Source organism: Suncus etruscus, chromosome 11 (genome assembly GCF_024139225.1).
Source record: "Suncus etruscus isolate mSunEtr1 chromosome 11, mSunEtr1.pri.cur, whole genome shotgun sequence".
Lineage (NCBI taxonomy): Eukaryota > Metazoa > Chordata > Mammalia > Eulipotyphla > Soricidae > Suncus > Suncus etruscus.
Genome location: NC_064858.1, coordinates 27,309,966 through 27,334,447, shown reverse-complemented (window position 1 = coordinate 27,334,447; position 24,482 = coordinate 27,309,966). Strand labels below are relative to the sequence as shown.

Here is a 24,482-nt window from a genome sequence, read left to right as displayed (position 1 = left end):
GGTTTTAAGAAAAGTGAAAGACATTTTTACAATAATAATTTTCAGGCACAAAAGAGAAAAAAGCTGGAAGTTACAGCTCACCTCATGAAGCTCACCACAAACAGGGATGAGTTTAGTTAGAGAAATAACTACATTTTGAACTATCCTAATAATGAGAATGTATGAGGGAAATAGAAAGCCTGTCTAGAGTAGAGGCAGGGGTTGGGTGGGGAGGAGGGAGATTTTGGACATTGATGATGGGAATGTTACACTGGTGATGGGTGGTGTTCTTTACATGAATGAAACCCAAATACAATCATGAATGTAATAAAGTTGGTAAAATAAAAAAATAAAATGAAATAGAAAAAAAACATTTATTTATTCATATAGTTTTATTTATCTGCTGTGATTTATAAAGTTGTTGTTGATAAAAGTTTAAGGTATTCAGAGTTCCATTTTTAAACTTATCATTAGTTTTAGCATTCCTCCCTCAGTGACCTAAGTTCCCCTCCTTCCCCACTCAACTCTCAATAAAAGTTTTTTAACTTTTTCTTATTGAGACCATTGTGAATTACAAGTCTTTCAGAATTGTATTTCACAAATTTAGTGACAGTGAATAAGGGTCATTACCACCACCAGTGTTGACCTCCCTCCATCAGTTTCCCGAATGCATCCCCATACCTCCACCCCTAGTTCCCAGGACTATCAGTGTTACAGGTCCATTTTGTGTTTAGCTTCAACAAACTTATTTTTAAATATTTTTAATTAAAAAGAATTCACCCACTAATTAACTAAGAAATTCTGATTCAAAAATTTTTTGATACATCTTGTTCATCTTTAAAAATAAAATTCTTGGGGCCGGAGAGATAGCATGGAGCATAGAGCCCGGAGTAACTCCTGAGCGAGGCCGGGTGTGAACCAAAAAAATAAAAAATAAAAATAAAATAAAAATAATATCCTCACTCTACAAAGTATGCTGAATGAAGTTAAGAATAACGTGTCTGGGCCCAGAGAGATAGCACAGCGGCTTTGCCTTGCAAGCAGCCAATCCAGGACCAAAGGTGGTTGGTTCGAATCCCGGTGTCCCATATGGTCCCCCGTGCCTGCCAGGAGCTATTTCTGAGCAGACAGCCAGGAGTAACCCCTGAGCACCGCTGGGTGTGACCCAAAAACTAAAAAAAAAAAAAAAAAAAAAAAAAAAGAATAACATGTCTTCTATATGAGATATGAAGCATCATAATAAAGAAATAAAAATGGCCAAAAGGAGCAGAATTTGAGAACTGATCTATAGAACTGAATTTACCCTGGTGGGGAGATAAAGGTAGGACTGGAGAAGGTTGGTTTTTTTTTGGGGGGGTGTGTGTGAAGTAGGGGATACAACCATGAAGGGAAATAGACACTCCAGTTGGAGAGTGTAGTGTTAGAATTTTATATGTATGAAGCCCTATCTTTAATAGTACTGTAACACACAGTATCTAAAATAAATAAAATACACATAGAATATTTTATAAAGAGATTTGAATAAGCAAGCTGCTGTTCAGGAAAATATTGTCCTGAGTAGAGCAAAATTACACAGTAAGAATGCTTGCTAGATTATGAAATTGGCCTCAAGATGTTATGTTCTCAAACTATTCTCAAACTATGTATCTGACAAAAAAAAATGTGTTAGTTGCATAGTCAAAATTTGGAAATACCACTCCCATGCAAGTTTTATTTGAAAATGGGCAACTTTTGAAGCTAACTTTTTAAAATAATGCACATAAAGTCAATATCTTAAATATTTATTTAACAATAATTGAGTTTCAAATAGATGCTACAGTTAAGTAGAAACAAAGGAATATACTACCTCATGGAGGATATACTTTTCAGAGGAAGATAATGAATTATAAAAGACTCATTAAAATATTATACAAATAAAATTATACATTGTATTAAATTGTAGACAGTAAAACTCTACTTTTCTCTCAGATTTTAATGCCTGTAATATCCACAGTTTCACTTTATTTGGAAGTTACGGTCCATCATTGCCAAACCTGCAAGAGCCTCATTGTCACTCATGAATTTGATCTTATCCAAAAATCTAGGTTTTTTGTTTTGTTTTGTTTTGTTTTTTAAGGAATCTACCCTTCCTAAAACTTGTGTGACTTGTTAACTTTACACACAACTCTCTGGATTGAAAGTATGTAAATCCTTGCATTTCCTTTTAACTTTTAGACTGTTCTCTTTAGGGGCTGGAGCAGAGGCACAGCAGTAGTGCATTTGTCTTGCACGTGGCTAACCTAGGTCAATCCCCCTGCGTCCCATATGGTCCCCCAAGTCAGGAGCGATTTCTGAGCGCATAGCCAGGAGTAACCCCTGAGCATCACCGGGTGCGGCCCCCAAACAAACAAACAAACAAAACCAAAAATAAAACAACAAAAAAAAACGACTTTTCTCTTCATTTCCTTCCCCACTAAAGCAGCCTACAATCTATGTCATGAGTCTTACACTCACTGTGATTCATTACTATTGCTGCCATACCTACCCTCAATACCAGTTCTCATTCTCAATACACTGAGTGCCTCCTCCAGTCACATAGCTGCCAAAATATTCATGAGTAGTCCTCCAGTAAACTGATTATTGTCCTGATACAACATAGTCCTTTGAATCTGCAAATCAGAAGCTCCTTCTCACCTAAGCTTCAATGCACTCTGCATTTTACTCTTTCTCCTGCTCTTCTGTCTTTGGTCCAGGACCCTTCCCTTTATAAAACATAAAAAAAACCACAGGGTATGGACCCAACTTCTTCAGACTTCATTTGCACACTCTCCTCACCACTAAGAATTTTTTTTAATTCAGTGTTTAAGTATATTGTCTGTCATATAAGCAGGACAGAGAATGATGAGGGAGAATGATAAATCAAAATGTTCATCTTTGAACCAGAAATTCATAGCATCTTCAACCTCAGAAGTTCTTGTTGCTATTATCCCAATAAGTTACCAAAACATGGGTAAGTTTATAATTCATCTGTACTTTGAACTTTATTAACTTGTTTCATAACAGAAGCTACTTTTAATTAAAAAAGTTCAACTCTACTTTGATTTATGGAAATAGTAGTTTGTTCCCTAACTTAGGTGAATTAAATAGTCCTAGCCTCTCTTAAAAAGGCAAAGTGCTCCCTTTGAGAATATCTGATACCTAAGTCTTCAAGGACTAGCGCCTTTCTGATCTTATTCTTATATCCTTTGACTCAGATACTTGTTTTGGCTTTTGGTTTTGGTTCTGTGGTCATCCCAGATAGTACTGAGAGACTTCCCCCAAGTTAATGTTTTAGGATTTCTCTTGGCAGTTCTCAGAGGACATTGTGGGGCCAAGAAGCCAACCCAGATCTCCTGAATGCAAAGCATGTGTTTCTCAGTTCCACTGAGCTATTTCTCCAGCCCACCAGATACTTGTTTTGCAAAGATGCTTAGCCACCAGGTTGGAATTGTTAAAAAAAAAAAAAAAAAAAGGAAATCCTTTGCAACATAATTTTTAATAACCCTGATAAAGCTTGTCAGTGCTCTGGATAAAATGAGAAAAAAATTTATCAATCAGTGATAACTTAAGAAATATCTGAAAGCAAGTATTGGCATATCAATAAGTCATCTGTTTTTGAAAATTGAGTTCTGTAATAAATAGGAAGATTTAAAAAAAAAATCCTAAATAGAATAATAAGAGGTAGGCTTCCTTTCTCATGGATGGGATATATTTGAATAAAATATTTAAATATTCACACAAGCCAAACCAAAATGCCAGTCTCTAGATAACCAAAATATCAAAGTAGGAATTCAGTGGGAAAATAACATTTTTATAGCAGGACATTTTTAGAATTAAATGAAAATGGAACTGCTTTTCCTTGTGAAGGAGTTAAAAAAGAAATTGCAGTTTCACACAAAAATTAAGCTAACATTCTATTTTGAGGCTCATTAATTTAGCCCTCAGAAAAACCTCAAGTTCCATTGATGTTTCAAAAAGTGAATATTCTTTTTTAATCAAGTAAAACAAAAAGTTGACATTCTTAAAGACAAGAACACATTACCTGTAGTACCTCTATTGATTTTACAAACAATTAAACTGCCTTGTGTTGTCTTGTGTTTTCTGTCTTTGAGACACATAATCAGGGCATTACAGTTTGGTTTTCAGTTCTTCATCATTCCAGTCATTGGAATTTTGATGCTTATCATTTTCCTTCCCTGAAACCACAGCATCTTCAAGCACAGTTCCCAAAGAGGCCTCTTCACCAGGGAGGTGATACTTCCTCAAAATGAAAAGGATCATGAATGCTGGAATATAGCTTGATCCCCTTAGTGCTGCTGGCAGTCCGAGGTAGATGTATCTATGGAAAAGAAACACATGTTAAAATACAAAGAATCAGTTGCAGTGATGCAGTGTTCTAAATACAAACTAGATACCATATCTCTTCCCCTTTATTCCCACACCATCAAAAACAATCCATTGTTTTGCTAATTTGATTCATCCATTTTCTAAAGCAAAGCTGCTGATTCTTATCAGTTCTAATGGTTATTGAAATGAATGGTAATAGGTAAAGACTTTTCATCCAAAAAAATCCAGGTTTATTTTCTGTTATTGCTTTTATCTTTTTTGTTTGTTTTTGTTTTTGATTATTTTGTTTTGTTTTGTTTTGTTTTTGTGAGCAGGGGCACATCTGGCAGTGTTCTGGACTTACTCCTAGATCATTGCTCAGGGATCATTCCTGGTGGGTTTAAGGGACCAAATGGGGTTCCAGGATTCAAGGCCAGATTTGCCACTTTCAAGGCAAATGCCATAATTACTGTACTATCACTCTGGCTCTTTTTTCTTTTAATAATAACCAGAATTTCCAACTTACACTGAATGTTGACAGTTATAGTTGACAGTAGTGGTGTTCCCATATTTAATAAGAATGGTTCCAAGAAATCATCATGAATTTTGATTTCTCTCTTTTTTTTTTTTTGTTTTTGGGGCCACACCCATTTAATGCTCAGGGGTTACTCCTGGCTAAACACTCAGAAATTGCCCCTGGCTTGGGGGAACCATATGGGATGCGGGGGGGATCGAACCTCGGTCTTTCCTTGGCTAGCACTTGCAAGGCAGATACCTTACCTCTAGCACCACCTCACTGGCCCCATGAATTTTGATTTCTACATATTTTTGTTGTTGTTGTTTTTGGTTTTTGGTTTTTGGGTCACTCCCAGCGGCACTCAGGTTTTACTGCTGGCTCTGAGCTCAGAAATCATTCCTAGCTTGAGGGACCATATGGATGCCTGGGATATCGAATTTGCATCCATCCTGGTTCAGCTACGTGCAGGGCAAATGCCCTACTGCTGTGCTACCAGTCTGGCCCCTACCCTTGTGATTTTTTAATCACAATATTGTAATCATGATTAATCATGTAATTAATTAAGGGAAGTTCTTCTCTTTACAATTTATACAATATTTTAGTTACCAATTTTTAAAATATTGAATAATTTTCTATATTCAAAGAGCAGAACATTTTAGATTTCCGTGTATTATGTTAAGATGATATACTATTCTAATAACTTGTTGTCATGTTTAATTACTCTTGACTGCCTGAAAACCATCACTAGAAAATTTTTGTACATTTTACATTAAATTTATAAAAATTAGAATTTTTGCCTGTACACTTATGAATAACATTATACCTTTATTCCTTTTCCCAAACTTGTCCAATGTAATATCAAGATTTTTTTTAGCTTTGTGTAATGATTTAAAATTTTTTCTCTCCTTATCCACATCTTGGAATAACTTGTATAATCTGAGAATCATTCATTTATGAAATATTTAATAATATCTGGATTTGGTGCTTTTGGAAAAATAATAAATTTTTTTATGATTCAATTTTTAAAAGCTACAAAATACTAGTATTTTCTATTTATAGTAAAGAACTATAAAATAATCTTGGGTTTTAAGCTAAGGAAATTCCCTCTATAATATCCCCAATAGTTACTGTGCCTATGCAGAGGGGAGAAGGGAAAAAAAAAAAGCACAAAATAATCATTTTTCCACATATATATTGATTGATTGATTGATTGTTTTTTTGACGTCTTTATTTTGGTGTAGATATTGAAGTTGATGTCTCCTTTTTTATTTTATATTATTCTATCTTATCTTTCTCTTTCCTTTTGCACTCCGGCATGAATTGAATTCAGAATCGAGACTATTATGTGGTGCTTTTCTTTATTGCTGTAGGGCTCACTGGATATTTAATTTGACATTTATTTTTGTATTGTTATGGAGTTTCAATTACCTTTTTCATGTCCTCTCTCAAACTGAGGTTGATATCCACTAAAAGGACTCTGCCCATTTTCAGTATATATTTTTTTTTTGCTTAATCTTTACCCCCATTCTATTACTTTTCTTTCCCTCAAACAAAACCACATAACTCGATTTATGTAGGTTAGCCTCTCAAATAGAGGGAGAAGCAAGGGAGGACACCAAGACCAAATAGATGTATGATCACTGATAGTAAGCTAGACAAAGAGGGGACCATCTACTCTAGCAGCCCAGGGGGTGATGGTGGAGGATATGGGTTGCAGAAAGGGAACGAGGAAGGGGAGAGGACAAATTTGGTGGTGGATATTCCCTTGATTCAATGTTAATATGTACCTAAAATACTAATGTGAAAGATATGTAAGCCACTATGATCAAAATAAAAATTAAAAAAAAATTTGTCCCTGGGTGCACTTCTACATAATCCTGGGACATTTTAGGTGAAGGTGACACTGATTAAAACATGAATCATGTCTCCAGTAATACTGATTCTTTTGGGGTTTTTTGGGGGGGGAGGAGGGGAACATCCAGCGGCACTCAGGGGTTACTCCTGGCTCTGCACTCAGAAATCTCTCCTGGCTCGGAGAATCATATGGGATGCCAGGGATTGAACCCAGGTCCATCCTGGGTCAGCCACGTGCAAGGCAAACTTTCTACCACTGTGCTACCACTCCAGCCCCTAAAGCTGATTCTTGATGTAATTTTTCCCTATAATAATGTAAGCAAAAATAAAACTTTATCATTTTTAAACAAACATATGCTTTTTTCCTGCACTGTCAAAAGGAATGAAGACAAATTTCAGAAGAACTCTGGATTCCCAGTGAAATGGAAGTGGAAAACAATGAGTTTTGTTTATGAATAAATTAATATTATCACAGGAGTTAGTTCTGTTTAAAAGGGAAAGAAGTGTGAAGATTAATGTGTCAATAAAAATTAATGCTGGATCTTTCTGGGGATCCAAAGTAGATGGAAAACTGAAGTAAGCCTAATAAGAAAGTTTAATAGGCTACTCGTAAGTGAGTTAGACCAAGAAGATACAGGCTGAAAAGGGGGGAGTAAAGCAACTTAGATAGGTTGCTTATAATATTCATTATCTTCAATAAGATATTGGTTGTAAATTCAGTTTAATAATCAGCATGTAAAAGAGTAGGATAATTAAGTCTTTAACACTTACATTTATAAAATATTTTGAAATTATTGATGAAATAATATTCTAGCTATAAATAAGGTATTTTGCAGATATAATTTCAGTGTCCTGTAATAAAGTTAAAAGTCATCTTGTAACTTGACAGAGAAAATGATGGTGTCATTTTAAGCAGTCTGTTTAGAAAGCAATTCTTTTTAAAATATATATACAGAGATATAAAATCCTTACCTGAAGTTGATGGAATCATAAATCCTGCATGCACCTAACTCGCCACATTTCAAAGTTCCCCAGTGTAAACATGTGGAATCGACTAAAGCACCAAAATATATAGGTGCAGGAATTCCAGCTACAGTTAAGAGAGAAAAACAATCAATCAACAAAGGATGAATTAAAATATATTACTTTGTTCCTAAAAATTTTAAATAAACTAGATTTGCAAAACAACTTTTAGCAGGATAGAAATCTAGTGCTTTCCATTTATTTTTAGAAATTATTTTAAGTAAAGTTTATAAAGAATAATTAACCTAATAAATTATTTAGAGTAATTGATAAGGAAAAGCATTAAATTTGTGATTCTGGTATTTTGCAAGGTATGGGCTATTGGGTTATCTACACTTGATTTTATCAGTGTGTTTTCTGTTCACATTTATTTAAAAGAAGAAACTAAGAAGTGTAAAGTTCAGACAGACACTTTCAAATTAAGGGAAAGTTTTCCAAGTTTTCCGTTCTTCACTCTACTACTAATTTCAAAGCACCATTTCAAACAAAAAATATTTTGGTAGACTATTAATCTGAGAGAGTGATTTTTAATAATTTAACATTTAATAATGGTTTGATAGGCTCTTTTTACCAAATACTCTTGTAGAAAATGCATGTAGTCCCACACCAAGTGATTTTTCTTCAGACTTGATACATCTAAAATATAAATAAGTCACAGATTAAATAAAAGTAGAGGTTTAAAGAGCATCTGTTTTCTAAAAGGACTCTATCCTTTGCACATGCTGAGTATTAGAATTTATTTTTGGGGAGAAAAAAAATGTATTTTGAACATTCACTTATTGGCTATTTGAAACCCACTTACTTACCTGGTTCATGATTTTCCCAGGAGCACCACTATTCACTCCTGGAATTTTACCTATTCTTCTGTATTCATTCATTTCTATCTAAAGTTTTGCCCCCAAAATGGATCACATATAAATATCCTCCCCCACAAATCTGTATTTTTTAAAAGGAAAATTGCACATTTAAGGACATTGACTTATCACTGAGTGATGCTTGTGGTGATAGAAAGTGAGAAATGGAATTTAAAAAGCCCACTAAAATGATAGTGAAATCCAGCATATTACAGTAATGTGCTATGAAATGAGAATTATTATTAGGTGAGTTCTGTCCCTAAATTCAATGAAATAAAAAAGGTTAAAAGGTGCACACTGGATTGAGATTGCCCACTGGTCAAAAAGAATGTTGTACTTGAAATAACGCATTCATATTCTATATCTGAGTTGGAGTCCTGTCTCTGCACTTTGGGAAAGAATTTGTTATTATATTCATTTTTCATGAAAGAAAATAGAGTTCAAAGAGATCGAGTGACTTGCCTAGAACCTGGGAACACAAACTGGTAAAATCAGGGTTTTTAACATCTTTCATTTTTGTTCTCTCACGAGTTGAGCTGCAGAAAGTGACTTCTAGGCAATCATCTTTACCATCAAACTGACCATCTTATAAAGGATAACCCTAAAAAAGTCTTTCAAAATAAGAAATGATAAGAAACAAAATGCCAGTAAATAAAAATTTATGTTGCTGGCTTTAACATTTGTCAAGTTTGAACTAAGGCGCTAGTTCAGGTAGTGTGAGACTCAGTTTAATTCCTGGCACTACACAGCCCCTGATAATCACCAGGCCTGGCACTAGTCAGCTTCACATTGATGGGTATGGTCACTATGAGAAAATGAATATCTGTTTTTATAAAACTCAACAGAAGTCAATATCTAATAGAAAATATTATTAAAAAATATAGAGAACACCGAGTGGTTAAGAATTACGAATTTCATGGGTTTCTTAGAAAAAATTCTTATATTATTAGACAAGAATCTAAAGAAGAAAAAACACAAAAGTATTTTCATACCTTAGGAGAACCATGTATCCAGGTATGGCTGCTAAAGAATAAATGAAACTACTGATGGCTGACAAGATTAAAAAGTATTGAAGCATCATGGCACATTCCTGTCCTTTGTCACAAAGTCCAAGAACTGCAGATGAGTTTCCTGATGTTCTAATGCAGCTACAGTTTTGGAACACCTGTCCAAAAAGAAAAAAAAAGTGTTCTAATTAAAAAAAAACATTAGTTTTTAAATTTTTATGCATAGCAAACTGGATCTAGATATATACTTTATCTAATGCCAGCCCATAAGGACCAAGGAAGGGAGGGTGGTGCTAGTTGCAGAGTCCAAGTCCCTTGGGATGGAGATTTGGGGGAGTGAGGAAGGTGGGGATAGAAACCAAGACTACTTTGTTCTTATATCTGTAAAAAAAAAAAAAAAAAGCAAAAACATAAGAAGATAGTACAATTGGTAAGTCACATTCTTTGCATGCAGCTGATCCAGATTCAACTCCACATATAGTTCATATGTGATCCCCAAAGCCCTATCTAAGTAGTAAGTAAGCCTTGAGAGCAAAGATGTGTCTGGCCCAAAACCTCAACAAAATTCATATATGCCAAACAAAATTTTTCTCTATATGTTCAGTTTATTTAGGAGCATAAAGATCACCAGAGCTGTTTTAAGAAGTACAGTTTATTTCAAAAACTTTTAGTATTTTTTTCTAATTTTTTTTTTTTTTTGGTTTTTCGGGCCATACCCATTTGATGCTCAGGGGTTACTCCTGGCTAAGCACTTAGAAATTGCCCCTGGCTTGGGGGACCATATGGGATGCCTGGGGATCGAACTGCGGTCTTTCCTTGGCTAGCGCTTGCAAGCCAGACACCTTACCTCTAGCGCCACCTCACCAGCCCCAACTTTTAGTATTGTTATAGACTTTAATAAATAAAAAATAATAATAAATTATAATTTATGCATCTATTATCAACCGACAGGAAAGTTTAATGACATGTTTAAGACAAGGAAACACATATAATCACATTGGCTTAAAAATCTGTGCAACTGTGGCTGGAGCGGTGGCACAAGGGGTAAAGGCGTCTGCCTTACCCACGCTTGCCTAAGACCGCGGTTAGATACCCCGGCGTCTCATGGTCCCCCAAACCGGGTGTGGCCCAAAAAACAAACAAAAACAAAATGTGTGTGTGTGTGTATGTGTGCACCCATATCTGAGCACTTACCAAGAGTCATTTGTACAAGGAAGATATTGTATCATTGGCTGTCAAGTCAGACATAGTTGCATACAAGGCACTGACAAACCTTGCTTCTTGCCTAAATCAAAGCCATCCCAAGGGAAGGAAGCCCAATTTACCTGGTGGCTTCATCTTCTCTCAGTACTAGCTACTAAATTAGAATTGTTTCTAAAATTACAACTCAACACCAATCCAAATCAGAAGAGGAAAGCTTTCTCTAATCTAAGAATTGTTCAACTCTAGCATAGCCAAACTTACTTATAATAAAACTTTAGGAATTCATGTAATTCCCCAATTTAATTTTTAAACTCATATGTAAATGACCATTTTTTAAGAACCAAAATCTGAATTGACATCATTCTTTATTAGTGTGCCAGATAAAAACTTCCTACTGCAAAAAATCATAGGATTAGAATAAGGTATATAGATTATTTCTCTTATATACTGAATATACTATAATAATTTTTTAAAATGTATAAATATATCATTTAAAACACAAAAAATTGCATATTTATTGGATAATTTTAAGAAAATTATACTTTTGTATCTTTAGAAGAAAAAAAGTAAAAACCTTATATTTGTATTTCCAACAATGTCTTGTCATTTGATTGGGATAAATTAAGGTCTGCATTTTTTTTTTTTTTTTTGGTTTTTGGGTCACACCCGGCGGTGCTCAGGGGTTACTCCTGGCTGTCTGCTCAGAAATAGCTCCTGGCAGTCACGAGGGACCACGTGGGACACCGGGATTTGAACCAATCACCTTTGGTCCTGGATAGGCTGCTTGCAAGGCAAACGCCGCTGTGCTATCTCTCCAGGCCCAAGGTCTGCATTTTTTAAGGTTCAATTATAGAAAACCTGTTAGGCAAAAGTCATAGTGACAAGTATGCTAAAAAAAAAATTTAGAAATAAAAAGTGAGATTGCAAAATATAAATTTAAAAAGTAATGGCAAACAACAACAAGAAAACCCTGTGAGTTTTGTGAAAGCCATAGAAAAAATTCCTTGTATATATGCACAAAAAATAAGGAAGAAAAACTGTTGCCTGATGGTTATGTATGTCTACCTAGTACCATGCTGTTGCTCATCCTGATGATGCTGTAGACCAAAAAGGGCCCCAATACATCTCGGGGGGTAGCAAGAGCATGAAATTAAACTATGGGTCTCATAATTGCAAAGCATGAGTACTCCAGTCATTGAACTATCTACGCAGAATACTTTTAAAAAGTCCAAAATACTTTTATTATTTTAAGATTTACATACAGACATGTGTATATAGATAATATAGATTGTGGTACCAGGCATCAAACCCAGGCCCTCTCACATACAAGGCAAGTATGTGATCACTGAGCTACATCCCCAAAATATTTATAAAACAAACTCTCTGGGTAATAATATCAATGGCTATAAAATTGAAGATTAGTACTGAGACACTGAACTTTCTAAACAATATCTAGGAAACAAAAGATAAATCAAGTGAGCATGAAGAAATGACATTTATCCTCACAAAGTAATTAATTCTGAGGAAATATTTACGTTGTATTTATAAATGTGGCACTGCTTGTAATGGAAATTGTCAACAAGAGAAATTAAGCAGAAGTTCTGGGGAAAAGCCAATAGGTTATGTTACCATGTTTATTCCTGTTCCAACTGATGTCTCACAACCAGCAAGACAAGCTGACATGTAGGAAAATCCATTTTCTCCACACACAGGGTCCCATGTTTTAGTTGGGCAGTTACAATACATGTTGCAGTCAGCAAGAATGGAATTTTCCACATATAAATTCTGTGGCATTCTGAAATGATGCAATATAATATCATATTAAAGCAGCTACTTCTTTTGATCTCAGTCTCCAATCATCTTTCTTACTCTTCCCCAAAGAGAAACAGTAATCATCCAACCATCAATGTGAGGTGTTATATATATAATAACTCTAGCACCAAGGATTCCTCCTTCTGTAACTGCATAATTACTTTTTCGATGATTTATTTTAGATGAAAATAATCAATAAAAGAAGTACAAATTGAGTAGGTCTAAATTGGAAGTATTTTATCTGGTTTTATTATATCTCAAAAACTCAGCCATGTTGGCTTGAAAAGACTAATGGGCATGTTATGTGTGCCAGAGGCTCTTACTTGAACCCTGCTACCACATAGTTCCACAAGCACTGCCAGGAATGAGCACTGAACCAGAACTAGCCCCTATGCACCACTGGTGTTCATCCCCCAAAAATGAAGATGACTTATATTAAAGAATTGTACAAGTTTCAAAGCAGATAAATGTACATACAGTTACTTAATGGTTTTATATTTAGTATTTTAAATAATATTTTAATAATAATAAGGAAACACAAAGATAACCTTCATTTCTTTTTTGTTTTGTTTTGTTTTGTTTTGAGGGGTCACTCTATTGATGCCAAAGACTGTTTCCAGCTCTGTGATTCGGCACTAACCCCCATCCATACTCAAGTGTTCACACTAGACGCAGTGGTCCTCAAACTATGGCCCGCGGGCCACTTATTGTATTTGTATCTGTTTTGTTTCTTCATTGCAAAATAAGATATATGCAGTGTGCATAAGAATTCGTTCATAAGTTTTGTTTTTACTATAGTCAGACCCTCCAATGGTCTGAGGGACAGTGAACTGGACCCTGTTTAAAAAGTTTGAGGACCCCTGCTAGAGGCTCTGGGGCTGCTACATACAAAGTGTACTCTCCAGCCCTTGGAGTTATTTTCCTGAACTCCTTTCAGTTTCTTTCAAATTATTATCCGAATAACAGTCTGAGAGTTATTTCTTTTAAACTTATATCACTACTAAAAACTTCTTATAAACATAATTATTCTCAAAATATAAATGTTAAAGTAATCCTATCCATATAATGATATAGATTATAAAAATTTTACATATAATTTATATATTACATATTCAATTTGTCTTAACTTCAAATGTACTGTGGAAACATGCAAAGACAATTGAGACTGTCTGTATGATCCCCTTAATTTTTCTCATTGGCGGAAGTTTATAACCTGTCTTAATACAACCTAAAATTATAGGTAGTTTTTCAAATCAAATACTTGGATATGACAAGTTTAAATAAATCCCACTAGCCCTACTTATTCACTAAGTCTATATCTGGTTGCATTGCATTATTACTGACAGATAGAAAAATATGAAGGTAGGAAACTATTTACTATTATTAGTTCCAAATAGCAAAGGGTCTAAGACTAGATACTCATTGAAAACTTGCCTTACAAAATTTAGAAAAAAATATAATAGTCAATAGAAAATAACATACCCATTGTAAGAGGTAGTTATACCAGCAACTGAAGAATTATCACAAATCATGAGAAAACTTAAAAAATAGAGAAGAAACTCAGTTAAAGATACCCAACATCCTATGTGGGCAGCTTGTTTGACAGTTATCTTGAACTTCTTCATAATTAAGCCACCAACTATGTATCCAATGCATATTGGAGGTAAATTATAAATACCTATAAATGCAAGTAAAATATTATTTATACAGTGACTTATCAAAGGAAAGCATGAAACTACTTTAATATTTCAATATAAGAAATAAATTTGGTCCAACTCAATAAAAATGTTTTATTTTTAATAATAAAATACTTAATTGAAATAAGATTTACACTTATTCCCACTTACAGAAATATTTTTAAATGTCTCTCAATGTCGGTCTATTTTTTAAATATAGTTACTATTGTTTTATTTCAATAGATTGTAAATTTATTTTTAGTTTGTTTTTTGGTTTTTTGGGGGCCACACCCGGCTGTGCTCAGGGGTTACTCCTGGCTGTCTGCTCAGAAATAGCTCCTGGCAGGCACGGGGGACCATATGGGACACCGGGATTCGAACCAACCACCTTTGGTCCTGGAATGGCTGCTTGCAAGGCAAACACCGCTGTGCTATCTCTCCGGGCCCATGATTGTAAATTTATTGTAAGAAGGCATTAGATTACTTCTCTTAAGCTCAGAAGTAGGACTGGTTAAATCCAATTCATCAGTTACTTGATTTCTTTTTTAGGACAGTAGTATTAAATGTACGCGAGAGAGAAAGAGAGGAGAAAAGATTTATGATTCATATAATTTTACAGTTATTTATTTTCATTCTGGTTGACCAAAAGTTGAATCGGTTCAAACTACTACTTTACTCCGTTTCTTTTTTTTTTTTTTTTAAGTTTTTCTTTGATAATTTTAAGGCCATGACAATTTTCCCCAGAATGGAACCCAGGGACCAATCCTGTCTCACCTCGCAATTTTCTCTTTACTCATTCCAAGTTTTGGTTGATTCAGGGGAGTCAAACTACTTGAAAAGCCACTTTACTGAAGCAGTGATTGTCAAGTACATCACAGTCATGTCTTGATAGTCACCCTCCCCTAACCTCTCCTCCACTGCTAAAAAAGACCCAGAAAAAGGAAGGCAAATACAGTCCCTGGTTGCTTTCTTAAAATACTAGGGGCTTCCCATTGAATCATATTTCTTGAGAGCTTGTTTAAAATATATTCCAGGGCTGGAGAGATGGCAGGATGTAAGGCCTTACAAGTGGTCAAAACAAGTTTGATCCCCAGTGCCAAAGCTGGTCCCATGGACACCATTAGGGGACCCATGAGAACCCATTGAGAACAGAGCCAGTAAGCACTGAAGAGTATTCCCATGAGCACTACAGAATATGTCTCCTCTTTACCTTCTTTTCCCAAATGTGTTCCAGAGTTTGATTTTGGGTCTGTCTGAGGTAGGCTCCAGGTATCGCATAGACATTCTAACATATATTCTAGAAGATGATGTTGATGTATACTGTCTGGGAAATCATTATTTTTAAGACAATAAAAAGATCCCAAGGTGGGACCAGACCACTGGGGTTACTGTGGTCACAGTATTGGAATGGATGGTCTAGGAACACTTCAAACCACAAGGAAAACCAGGAATTAAATGCAGAGAAATGAGAAAACGAGAAATTCATGAATTGGAGCCAAGAACAAAAAATCTGAAAGTACAATAAATACTTCACATGAATTAATTCTGGTTTCTTTTTTTTTTTTTACACTAATGGACTATCTTTTTGAAAATTGTGTCTAATTTATGCATTCCCCAAGATTTTCATTTAGAATGCATTCCCAAATGCATTCTAACTGGGAGAATGCTGGCTTCTTCCTTCGCCATCCTTTTTTCAGTTTCCAGAAAAATAAAAAAGGGATATAACTGTTGCATTAAATAATTAACGATGGTGCTGGATGGAGGTGGATGGATGGAGGGATTTTTCTCTGCCATCCCAGGCCATGTGGCTCCGCAACCCCCATCCAGCTGGCGGGTCCCAGGTTTAGGTGAAGGGCGGAATCAGACTCATCCAGAGACAGACATCAGGAAGCATCAACTTTATTCATGCCCTATCCACCACATGTGTGGCCTATATCATAACCTTTCAAGCACTCAGCCATTCTTAGCTAGCCCTGCATCTTAACTCCTGTCAGCCATCTTCCCTTTGACCTCCATGCTGGCAAAAGACCAAAAAAGCAAAAAGCGCCTAATTCCCTGGGTCAAAGGCCTTATCTACCTTTTCCAAGACCCCTCCCAGGAATGGGCGGGGTCTTGCAGGTAAGGTCAAGTTACCTAAAAAGAATGGAGGGATGAGGCTTCATCAACAAAGTCAGATCTAACATGATAGATATAGATTACCATTGGGGAGTTCTCTAGATTTATCATCACACAGGCCCCCTTTTCATGGGGGAATGGAGATAATGATCCACCAGCACAGTGAAGACAGTGAGAAACACACTTACCTATTAGAAAGATTGCATCTGAAGCAGATTTTCCATATTGCTGTTCCAGATATTTAGGCATAAAGGAAATCATATTAACAAATGCATTGAACTGTAACACACTTATTAATATGAAAAGCATGTAAATTGGATTGCATAAAAGACTTTTCATGAATGGAAAAAAATCTGAAATAAAAGAATGAGAGCAATGTCAAACTTATTTCACTCTATATATACTTTAATCATCTTTTACAGCACTATTATTTTGCCCTGAAAGTTATGTCTTTGCAGTCTTTTCCCCCTTGAAAGCTGAAGCCATACTGTTTTGTTTGTTTTTGGCAAACAAAAATTTGTTGATTAGTTAAACTAAACAAACTGCTGCTTGACTAAGTAACTATAATGTTTAAGTGAAAAGGAGTTTAATTTAAAGAAGTACTGTGCTCACACCATTTCTTTAAACCTTCTCTTTCATTCTATATTTTTCTTTAAAGATATTCACAAGTGGGATACAGGAGGCCCCAGGTCCTATCCATTATTCTCTGCCAACCAGCTGGCAGTTCAATGCAAGGACCCAAGGATATGGTGCTGGTAGGGTCCTGTAGTGTCAGGGATTACCAGGGCCACCTAACGGTGCTGAGGATCTCAAGAGCTGCACCTAGCAATTCTTGAGAAACTATGTGTTGCCAGAAATTGAACCCATATCAGGCATATCAAGCCCCTTTTTTTTCTTTTTGGTATTAGTCTCTTCTTTATATTCATATAGAGGAAAAGATTATTTTTCTGTTCTTGAGAGCTAGGAATAAAATCAATTTCACATTCAAAATTGATATTATCACTCCTGAACATTTAAAATAAATATATATATATATTTGGCAGCTCATGAAATATAAATTTCTCAAATTTTAGTTATTTAGCTAATATTAAAGACCTCTGGGAATATTTTGAAATACAGTCGCTGAGACATGCCCATCACTTAAGATACTGATTCAGATGGCATAGACTGGATCAGATAAATTGTTTATCTAAAATTTCCCATTTCCATGGACTAACAAAGACTATAACCACATTTGTGACCCACTTCTAAAAATGTTTGGCCACATTAGATAAATATATTCTATGTCAAAATTTCTTTTCATTTTGCCTTTCTTCAAGTTCTTTATCCTGACTTCTTGTATTTAGATAAACTATATAAAGAAACATCTAAGAAATTTTACAACCCATTGCAAATTATAAATGACTAAAATACATTGCCTAAAATCCACTTTGAAATTAAGTGCCCATAAATAAACTGTAAGAGGAGAAGTACATAGCTTAATGCAATAAAAGGAATTCCATTTGTAGAAATCACAAATCAAAGGTATGGCAAGGGTAACTTGGTAACTTGGTAAATCAGTTTTGTCTACTAATATCTCTTTCTTAATGTAATTATCTGTCACTACAGCTTCTTTTCAGTATGTCTTACACTCAAGTATGCTCTTTTGTAGCTTTGAAAATTGATCTTGCAGCCCACAAGCAATATGTTCAAATCCTCTATCAGTCTGTCAGCCCTTTGAGAAGTGTTAACATAATTATGACAGCTTAGAATTTGTTAAATTTAATTGGTAGTAAATGATTGAAAATGGTATATTATTATGGTTTAATTTCATTTTTAATTATTATTAATAATTTTCTGCAGGGGGGTCAGATAAATTATACAGTTAGTAAGCATTTGCCTTGCATGTGATCAATCCAGGTTTAATCTGTTGTGTCACCAGAAGTGATTCTTGAGTGCAGAGCCAGGAGTAAGACTTAAGCACTACTGGGTGTGCTCCCCCCAAAATAAGCAATGATCCTCTGCAAATTGGTATTATTATTTATAACTAACTGCAAAAATATCAATATCAATCATACTAATCCTTTATCCCAGATCACAGCTCTATGACAAGTATTACTTTTTTATCTCTATTATAAAAACAAGAAGGTTGAGTCCATGATTGCTTCAAAAAAGAACACTAAAGTTTATCAAAGCACAGGCCATAATTTACAATAAATAATTCAGACTGTCAGAATATCTGGCCACCAGTATTTCTTAAATTTTCTTTGGTCATTCCAATCTGTGACCAGCTTTGAGAATGTGTTCTTAAAAATAAAATATTTATATTAATTGATCTTAATTTCCCACAGAAACACCTTAGAGTTTATATTAAAAATATCTATATATTTTTCCAACTCCTGTTTTATGCAATACACTACATTTGCTAGATAATGATTCCATAATTGACTACTATCTCTAGTATGTGTTAGATAATTATTTTGTTTACAAATTTTTATTTGGGCAATAGTTTGTAAAAGTTAATGTTCCCACTTTCTTAATATATCTATATAAAATATAGATGATAATGGCATCCTTTTTTCTACCATCACTTTCATAAGCATAGATAACATTAAGTTTAAGAATTATATGCTATAGAAGTCTTCCACACACCAAAAAAAAAAAAAAAAAAAACCACCACCGGGAGAGTAAAGGCTCCTGAGCAAATTCTAGTGTTGATCCCATGACAGTATGCTCCAAGGACGGAGAAACCCCATATCTCTTAGGCCAAGTGAATTCCTTTTCGAATGACCCCAATATTTACTGTGCCAGGGCAGGAGGGAAAAAATAAAAATACAAAAAGCACAAAACCTTGGTTATTATCTATATATTTTTTACCTCCATTTATTATTGTTGTTATTATTTGTATTCACCTATCTATTTTGGTCGATTTCTCTGTGTGGGAGTGATTATTGAAATTGTCCCCAACCATACTTATATTTTCTCTTCCTTTCTTTTCTTTCGTTATGTGCTATGCCATGTTTCTCATTTCAAGACCATGGCGTGTTTTTTTTGTTTGTTTGTTTTTGCTGGTTTTGCTTTTTGTTGTTTGTTTGTTTGCCTGTTTTTTTTTTTTTTGTGTGGTGCTTATCGATACGGCTCAAGCCCTCACTAGATATTTGACACTTCTTTTGGTACTGGTGGAGTGTTTCACCTTCTTTTTCTCCATCTCTCAAATCGATGATGAGAGCCTCTAGAAGGATTCCGCCCAGTTTCGGGGTATTAGATCCTTACCCCAGTTTATTACTTTTCTCTTTTTCAAACAAAACCACGCAAATTGAACTAGCTAGTCCTGCCTCCAGTTAGAGGGGGAACTAAGGGAGGCATCAAGACCAAACAGGTGCAAGACTACTAAGTTGTGGGTTAGATACAGAGGGGACCACATATTCTAGCCGACCTGGGATGAGGGAAGAGGAAATGGGAGGTAGGACAGAAACGGAGGTGTAGGGAGGACAATTTGGTGATGGGAATCCCCCCTGATTTTATGTAAATATGTACCTAAAATATTATTGTCAACACTATGTAAACCATTATGATCAAAATAAAAATTAAAAAAAAAAAAGAATTATATGCTAATTTTGATTTTTTCTGATTTTATTCTTAGTTTGAGCTGATTTTATAACTAGACCTACATTTTCTATTAAACATGTATTTATGGAAAGAGGACTTAATTAATTTAATTTAGGGTGGCTCAATTGACATAAAATTTTATATAAATATTGATATAATTCAGATTCTAAATTATGAAGCTGTTTCCAAGTAGCAGCAAAGAAAGAGGCAACATAGAGATCCATTATTGGTTGTTGTTGACAAATTATCTTAAGGCTGCCTAGTGAAATCTGGATCTAAGTAAAATACAGACATATGTATATAAAATAAGTTATATAGTATTGAAATTGTTATATTTGCCTTTAGTGATTCCACCCTTTTCCTTCTTGATCTCTCTTTGCTTCTTTTCATCATCATTTTTAATGATTTCAGCATTTTCCTTTAGTCCTTCCTTTGGAAGCGTTTTGGGTAAAAAGAAAAAAGGAATGGCTGTAAGCACATTCACTCCTGCACAAATCAAAAAGCCAAACCACCATGCACCAACCCAACGACTATCAGTAGGAGTGATGGTCAGATCATCTGTAAAGAAATACACATATTTTTATTAGCTAATGTCATTTATTTCTCATGTGAATAACAAAATAACTTTAAAATTATAACATACTCTAGATTATGTACCTAATTCAAGTATTTCTAAAACTTAAAAAACAAAATTAATTTTACAGTATTGCAGTAATTGGGACATGGAGGTAGCTTAGTGGTACAGCTCGGTTCGAACTAGCACCACAAAAATAAAACTAATGTAAACAAATAGTATTGTGGCAATATTTAGATTAAATGTCCTGTGATGTATATAATTCAGTATTTATTAAACAATATTAAGGTTTATTTCATTACCCAACTTTATTAAAGAATTTCAAACCTATGTACTTAAATCTTTTAAAAATAAGTCGTAGTGGTATATTGAAAATGAAAGAGCACTATGTTTTGAGTCAGAAAGAGTTGTTTTCTTACTCACTATATTGATATTTGTTTTAAATTTAGTTAAACCCTTTCACTTCATTTTACTCATGTAGTGAAAATTATCTAAGTTAACCAAAGGTCCATCAAGGCAAAAAATAAATGTGAAAACATACTGAAGATGCTCTTGTACTCTAGATATTATATAAATATATTTAATTGAATTACCTGTACTCACAGATCCAGTGTCAACATAAACATTTGCACAGAATGATGCTAGTAGAAGTCCAATCAAAGGGCCAATTATAGCTCCTGTTTCTATAAACCCTAAAAATAAAGGAAACTAACAAGTTATTTAGTACAATCCTACACTGCCAAAAAAAGTAGAATACCATTGTATTTGGGGACAGAATTCTGTATGCCCTGGATATTTTTGTCTTGTTTCTCTGATAAAATTAATTTTTGTAGACCTATAATCTATAAGGATCAAGTGTCTTTTTGAAAATACTCATTTTCTTTCACACTGGGTCCAGATAAAAATCTATGGTTGCTTCATAGACTCAGTGGAATCAACTAGTAGCAAAGCTGCAATATAGATCACAACTGTCACACTTTCAGAGGAATTCTAAAGCAATTCCATTTTATGAAAGAACTCTACTGGTTCCCTGAAAAATCCAACATGAGCATCGTCAACTTCTTTTATCTTTACCTCAAAATCCATATTTGCCCATTGTTGCTGCCTTCTCCAGTTGTATTCAGCTAACCCACTAAATATTTATCTGATGTTTTCTCAAACATTCCCACTCCTGTACTTACTCTATCTCCCCTATCCAACTGATTTTTTACAACCTTTTAAATCTACCTTTCCTGCTTTTCCATTATGAATTTCTACATTCTCTCTCACTCACCTCTCAGTCTTTCTACCCAAATGCTTTCACATTCTTCTCTATATGCTCCCAGGATATGTCTGTTGCTTATCTTGTGTGCCAGTTCCATTTTTTTTTATTTATCCATGTTAATTCACATTGCCAACTCTCCTTTCACATTTTTGCTTAAGACTGTACGTTGTTTTGCATTGTCCCCAATGCATGACTTTTTATTCATTATTTTTCTTCTTCCTATTCTACTAAATGAAAGTTACTATTTATATGGCTTCTTATAAAAGCGTCATTTTTCTTAATTTTTTTAAAGAGCCCGCATTGGTGATATTCAAACTGTACGTAATGTTTATGTTCTCTCAAAAATTCTCTTTAACACCATGAACAAAAGTCAAAACAAAATTAAAGACCTTCATATCAGACCTCAAGGTACATATCCATAAGGTACATACATAAGCCACAAGGTACATAGATGAAAACATAAGCAGATGTTTCCATGCCATTGAAGCTATGGGCATCTTCAATGATGAAACACCACTGGCCAATCAAGTGGAAACAAAAGGTAAACAAATTGGGCTATATTAAACTAAGAGCTTCTGCACCTCAAAGGAAACAATAAATAGGACACAAAGACTATGTCTTGGGCTACACAGACTTCCATGGCCCCTGGATAGCCATAAAAAGGGTCTGTCTCATTAAGGGCGGAGAAATAAGTTAGGAAAGACTCCCTGGTAAATGTCTTTTAGATTCAATTGTAGGGAGGGAGGAGGGTATAAACCCTGAATCAAGTGCTAGTGAGGAGGAAGCTGTTTCTTCCAGTTGTTTCTCCCAGATACTGGCTGCATTTCCTGGATGGCTGTGCTGGAAGTTTGCTGTGAAACTATTGGAAAAACTGTTGACTGGACTACCTGTTTTCCGCTGCCCTCTTGTTCCCACCTTTCCTTCTCCTCTTATTCACTGACTGAATCTTTGCTTTCATCACAAAATCAGTTCTCTCTCTGTCTCTCTCTGCTCTCTCTCTGTCTCTCTCTGTCTCTCTCTCTGTCTCTCTCTCGCTGTCTCTCTCTCTCTCTCTCTCTCTCTCTCTCTCTCTCTCTCTCTCTCTCTCTCTCTCTCTCTCTCTCTCTCTCTCTCAAAGTTGTCTATAAAGTCCCTGGCCTCCCTAATCTGCCTATTCCCCTATTAAACCCAATCTTTCGAGAACCTTTTGTCATAGTCATTCCTGCTCAGCTTCTGGCAGGGTGGCTTCTGGCAACCAAGCAATAGGAAAAACTATTCACCAAATATCCATCTGATAAGGGATTAAAATTGATTTTTATAAGACACTTATAGAGTTTAGCAAGAAAAAATAATTCAACTCCATCCTAAAATGAAAAGAAGAGATGAAAAGATATTTCCTCAAAGAAGAAATACAAATGGCCAAAAATGCTCCATCATTAATTATCAGAAAGATACAAATCAAAACAACAATGAGATATCATTTCATATCACAGAAACTGTATATACATATCAAAAAGAACAAGGGCAACCAGTCCTGGCATGGAAGAGGGGAAGAAGGGGACTCTCATTCACTGCTGGTACAGCCTTTTGGAAAACAATATGGATATTTCTCATAAAACTAGAAGTTGAGCTTTCATATGACCCAGCAATACCACTTCTAGGAATGTACCCTTGAGGGCAATACACAACACAAATAAGCCCTCTTCATTCCCATATTCATTGCAACATTATTCATAATAGCCAGAATCTGGAAACAGCTCAAGTGCCTGAAAACAGATGAGTAGATAAAGAAACCATGGTACATCTACACAATGGAAGCTACAGAGCTGTTAGTAAAAATGGGATTATGAAATTTGTTTATACATGGAAATATATGGAGAGTATTATCTGGAGTGAAATGAGTTAGAAGGAGAGGGATAGTCATAAAATAATCTCATTCATTTATGGGATATAAGAAAAACAATTAGTATAGTAATAATATCCAAAGACAATAGAAATGACAACCAGGAGGACCAGTTCAAGGTAGGAAGCTTGCCACAAATAGCAGAAGAGCACAGTTAGGGCAAAGAAGGAACTCTATGACAATGATACTTGGAACTGATCACTCTAGACATATAATGGTACTGAAAGGAGATAAAGTGATATTCATGATACTCCTTCAGTAACAATATTGCAAACCACAGAGAAAGTAAAAAAGAAAGAGAGAGAGACAGAGATACAGAGAGACAGAGAGAGAGACAGAGAGGAAAAAAATATCTGCCACAAACGCAGGCAGGAGAAAGGGCATGGGGGAAGTGGAAGGAAACTAGGGATATTAATGGTGGGGAATGTGCACTCATGAAGGGTGTTATGCATTGTATGACTGAAACTCGATCATTAACAATTTTGTGAATGTGCATCCCATGGTGATTAAAGAATTTATGCATAAAATATAGAAATTGAAGAAAAAATTAAATAAAGAAAAAATATTTAAAAAAAAACCTTCGAAGCTATGTGTGAAGTGCTGTATTTCAGTGAATAATTGTCACCACTGTATAATTGTTTCACCTTGGATTAAAGTAATATCAGTATAATTATATTAACACCTTACATAATGGTAGAATCTCATATTTTTTCAAAATTTGGCATACAATCAGTGACCAGTATAGCTTGAAATATGGTCTTCTTTCACTTAATGTATAACTATAATACTT

General features: G+C 34.8%; 1 protein-coding gene across 1 annotated transcript in view; it reads right to left on the bottom strand.

Moving 5' to 3' along the window:
* Window positions 1-3,875: 3,875 nt before the first annotated feature.
* SLCO1A2 (solute carrier organic anion transporter family member 1A2) overlaps window positions 3,876-24,482 on the bottom strand; it is a 62,676-nt gene continuing 42,069 nt past the window's right edge. The window contains exons 8-16 of the mRNA XM_049783888.1: window positions 21,140-21,238; window positions 20,312-20,530; window positions 16,573-16,737; window positions 14,076-14,271; window positions 12,411-12,576; window positions 9,564-9,736; window positions 8,289-8,353; window positions 7,667-7,784; window positions 3,876-4,336 (exon numbers count right to left, since the gene is read on the bottom strand). Coding sequence (XP_049639845.1) covers window positions 4,126-4,336; window positions 7,667-7,784; window positions 8,289-8,353; window positions 9,564-9,736; window positions 12,411-12,576; window positions 14,076-14,271; window positions 16,573-16,737; window positions 20,312-20,530; window positions 21,140-21,238 — 1,412 coding nt within the window. The 3' untranslated portion in view covers window positions 3,876-4,125. The remainder of the gene's footprint in view (window positions 4,337-7,666; window positions 7,785-8,288; window positions 8,354-9,563; window positions 9,737-12,410; window positions 12,577-14,075; window positions 14,272-16,572; window positions 16,738-20,311; window positions 20,531-21,139; window positions 21,239-24,482) is intronic.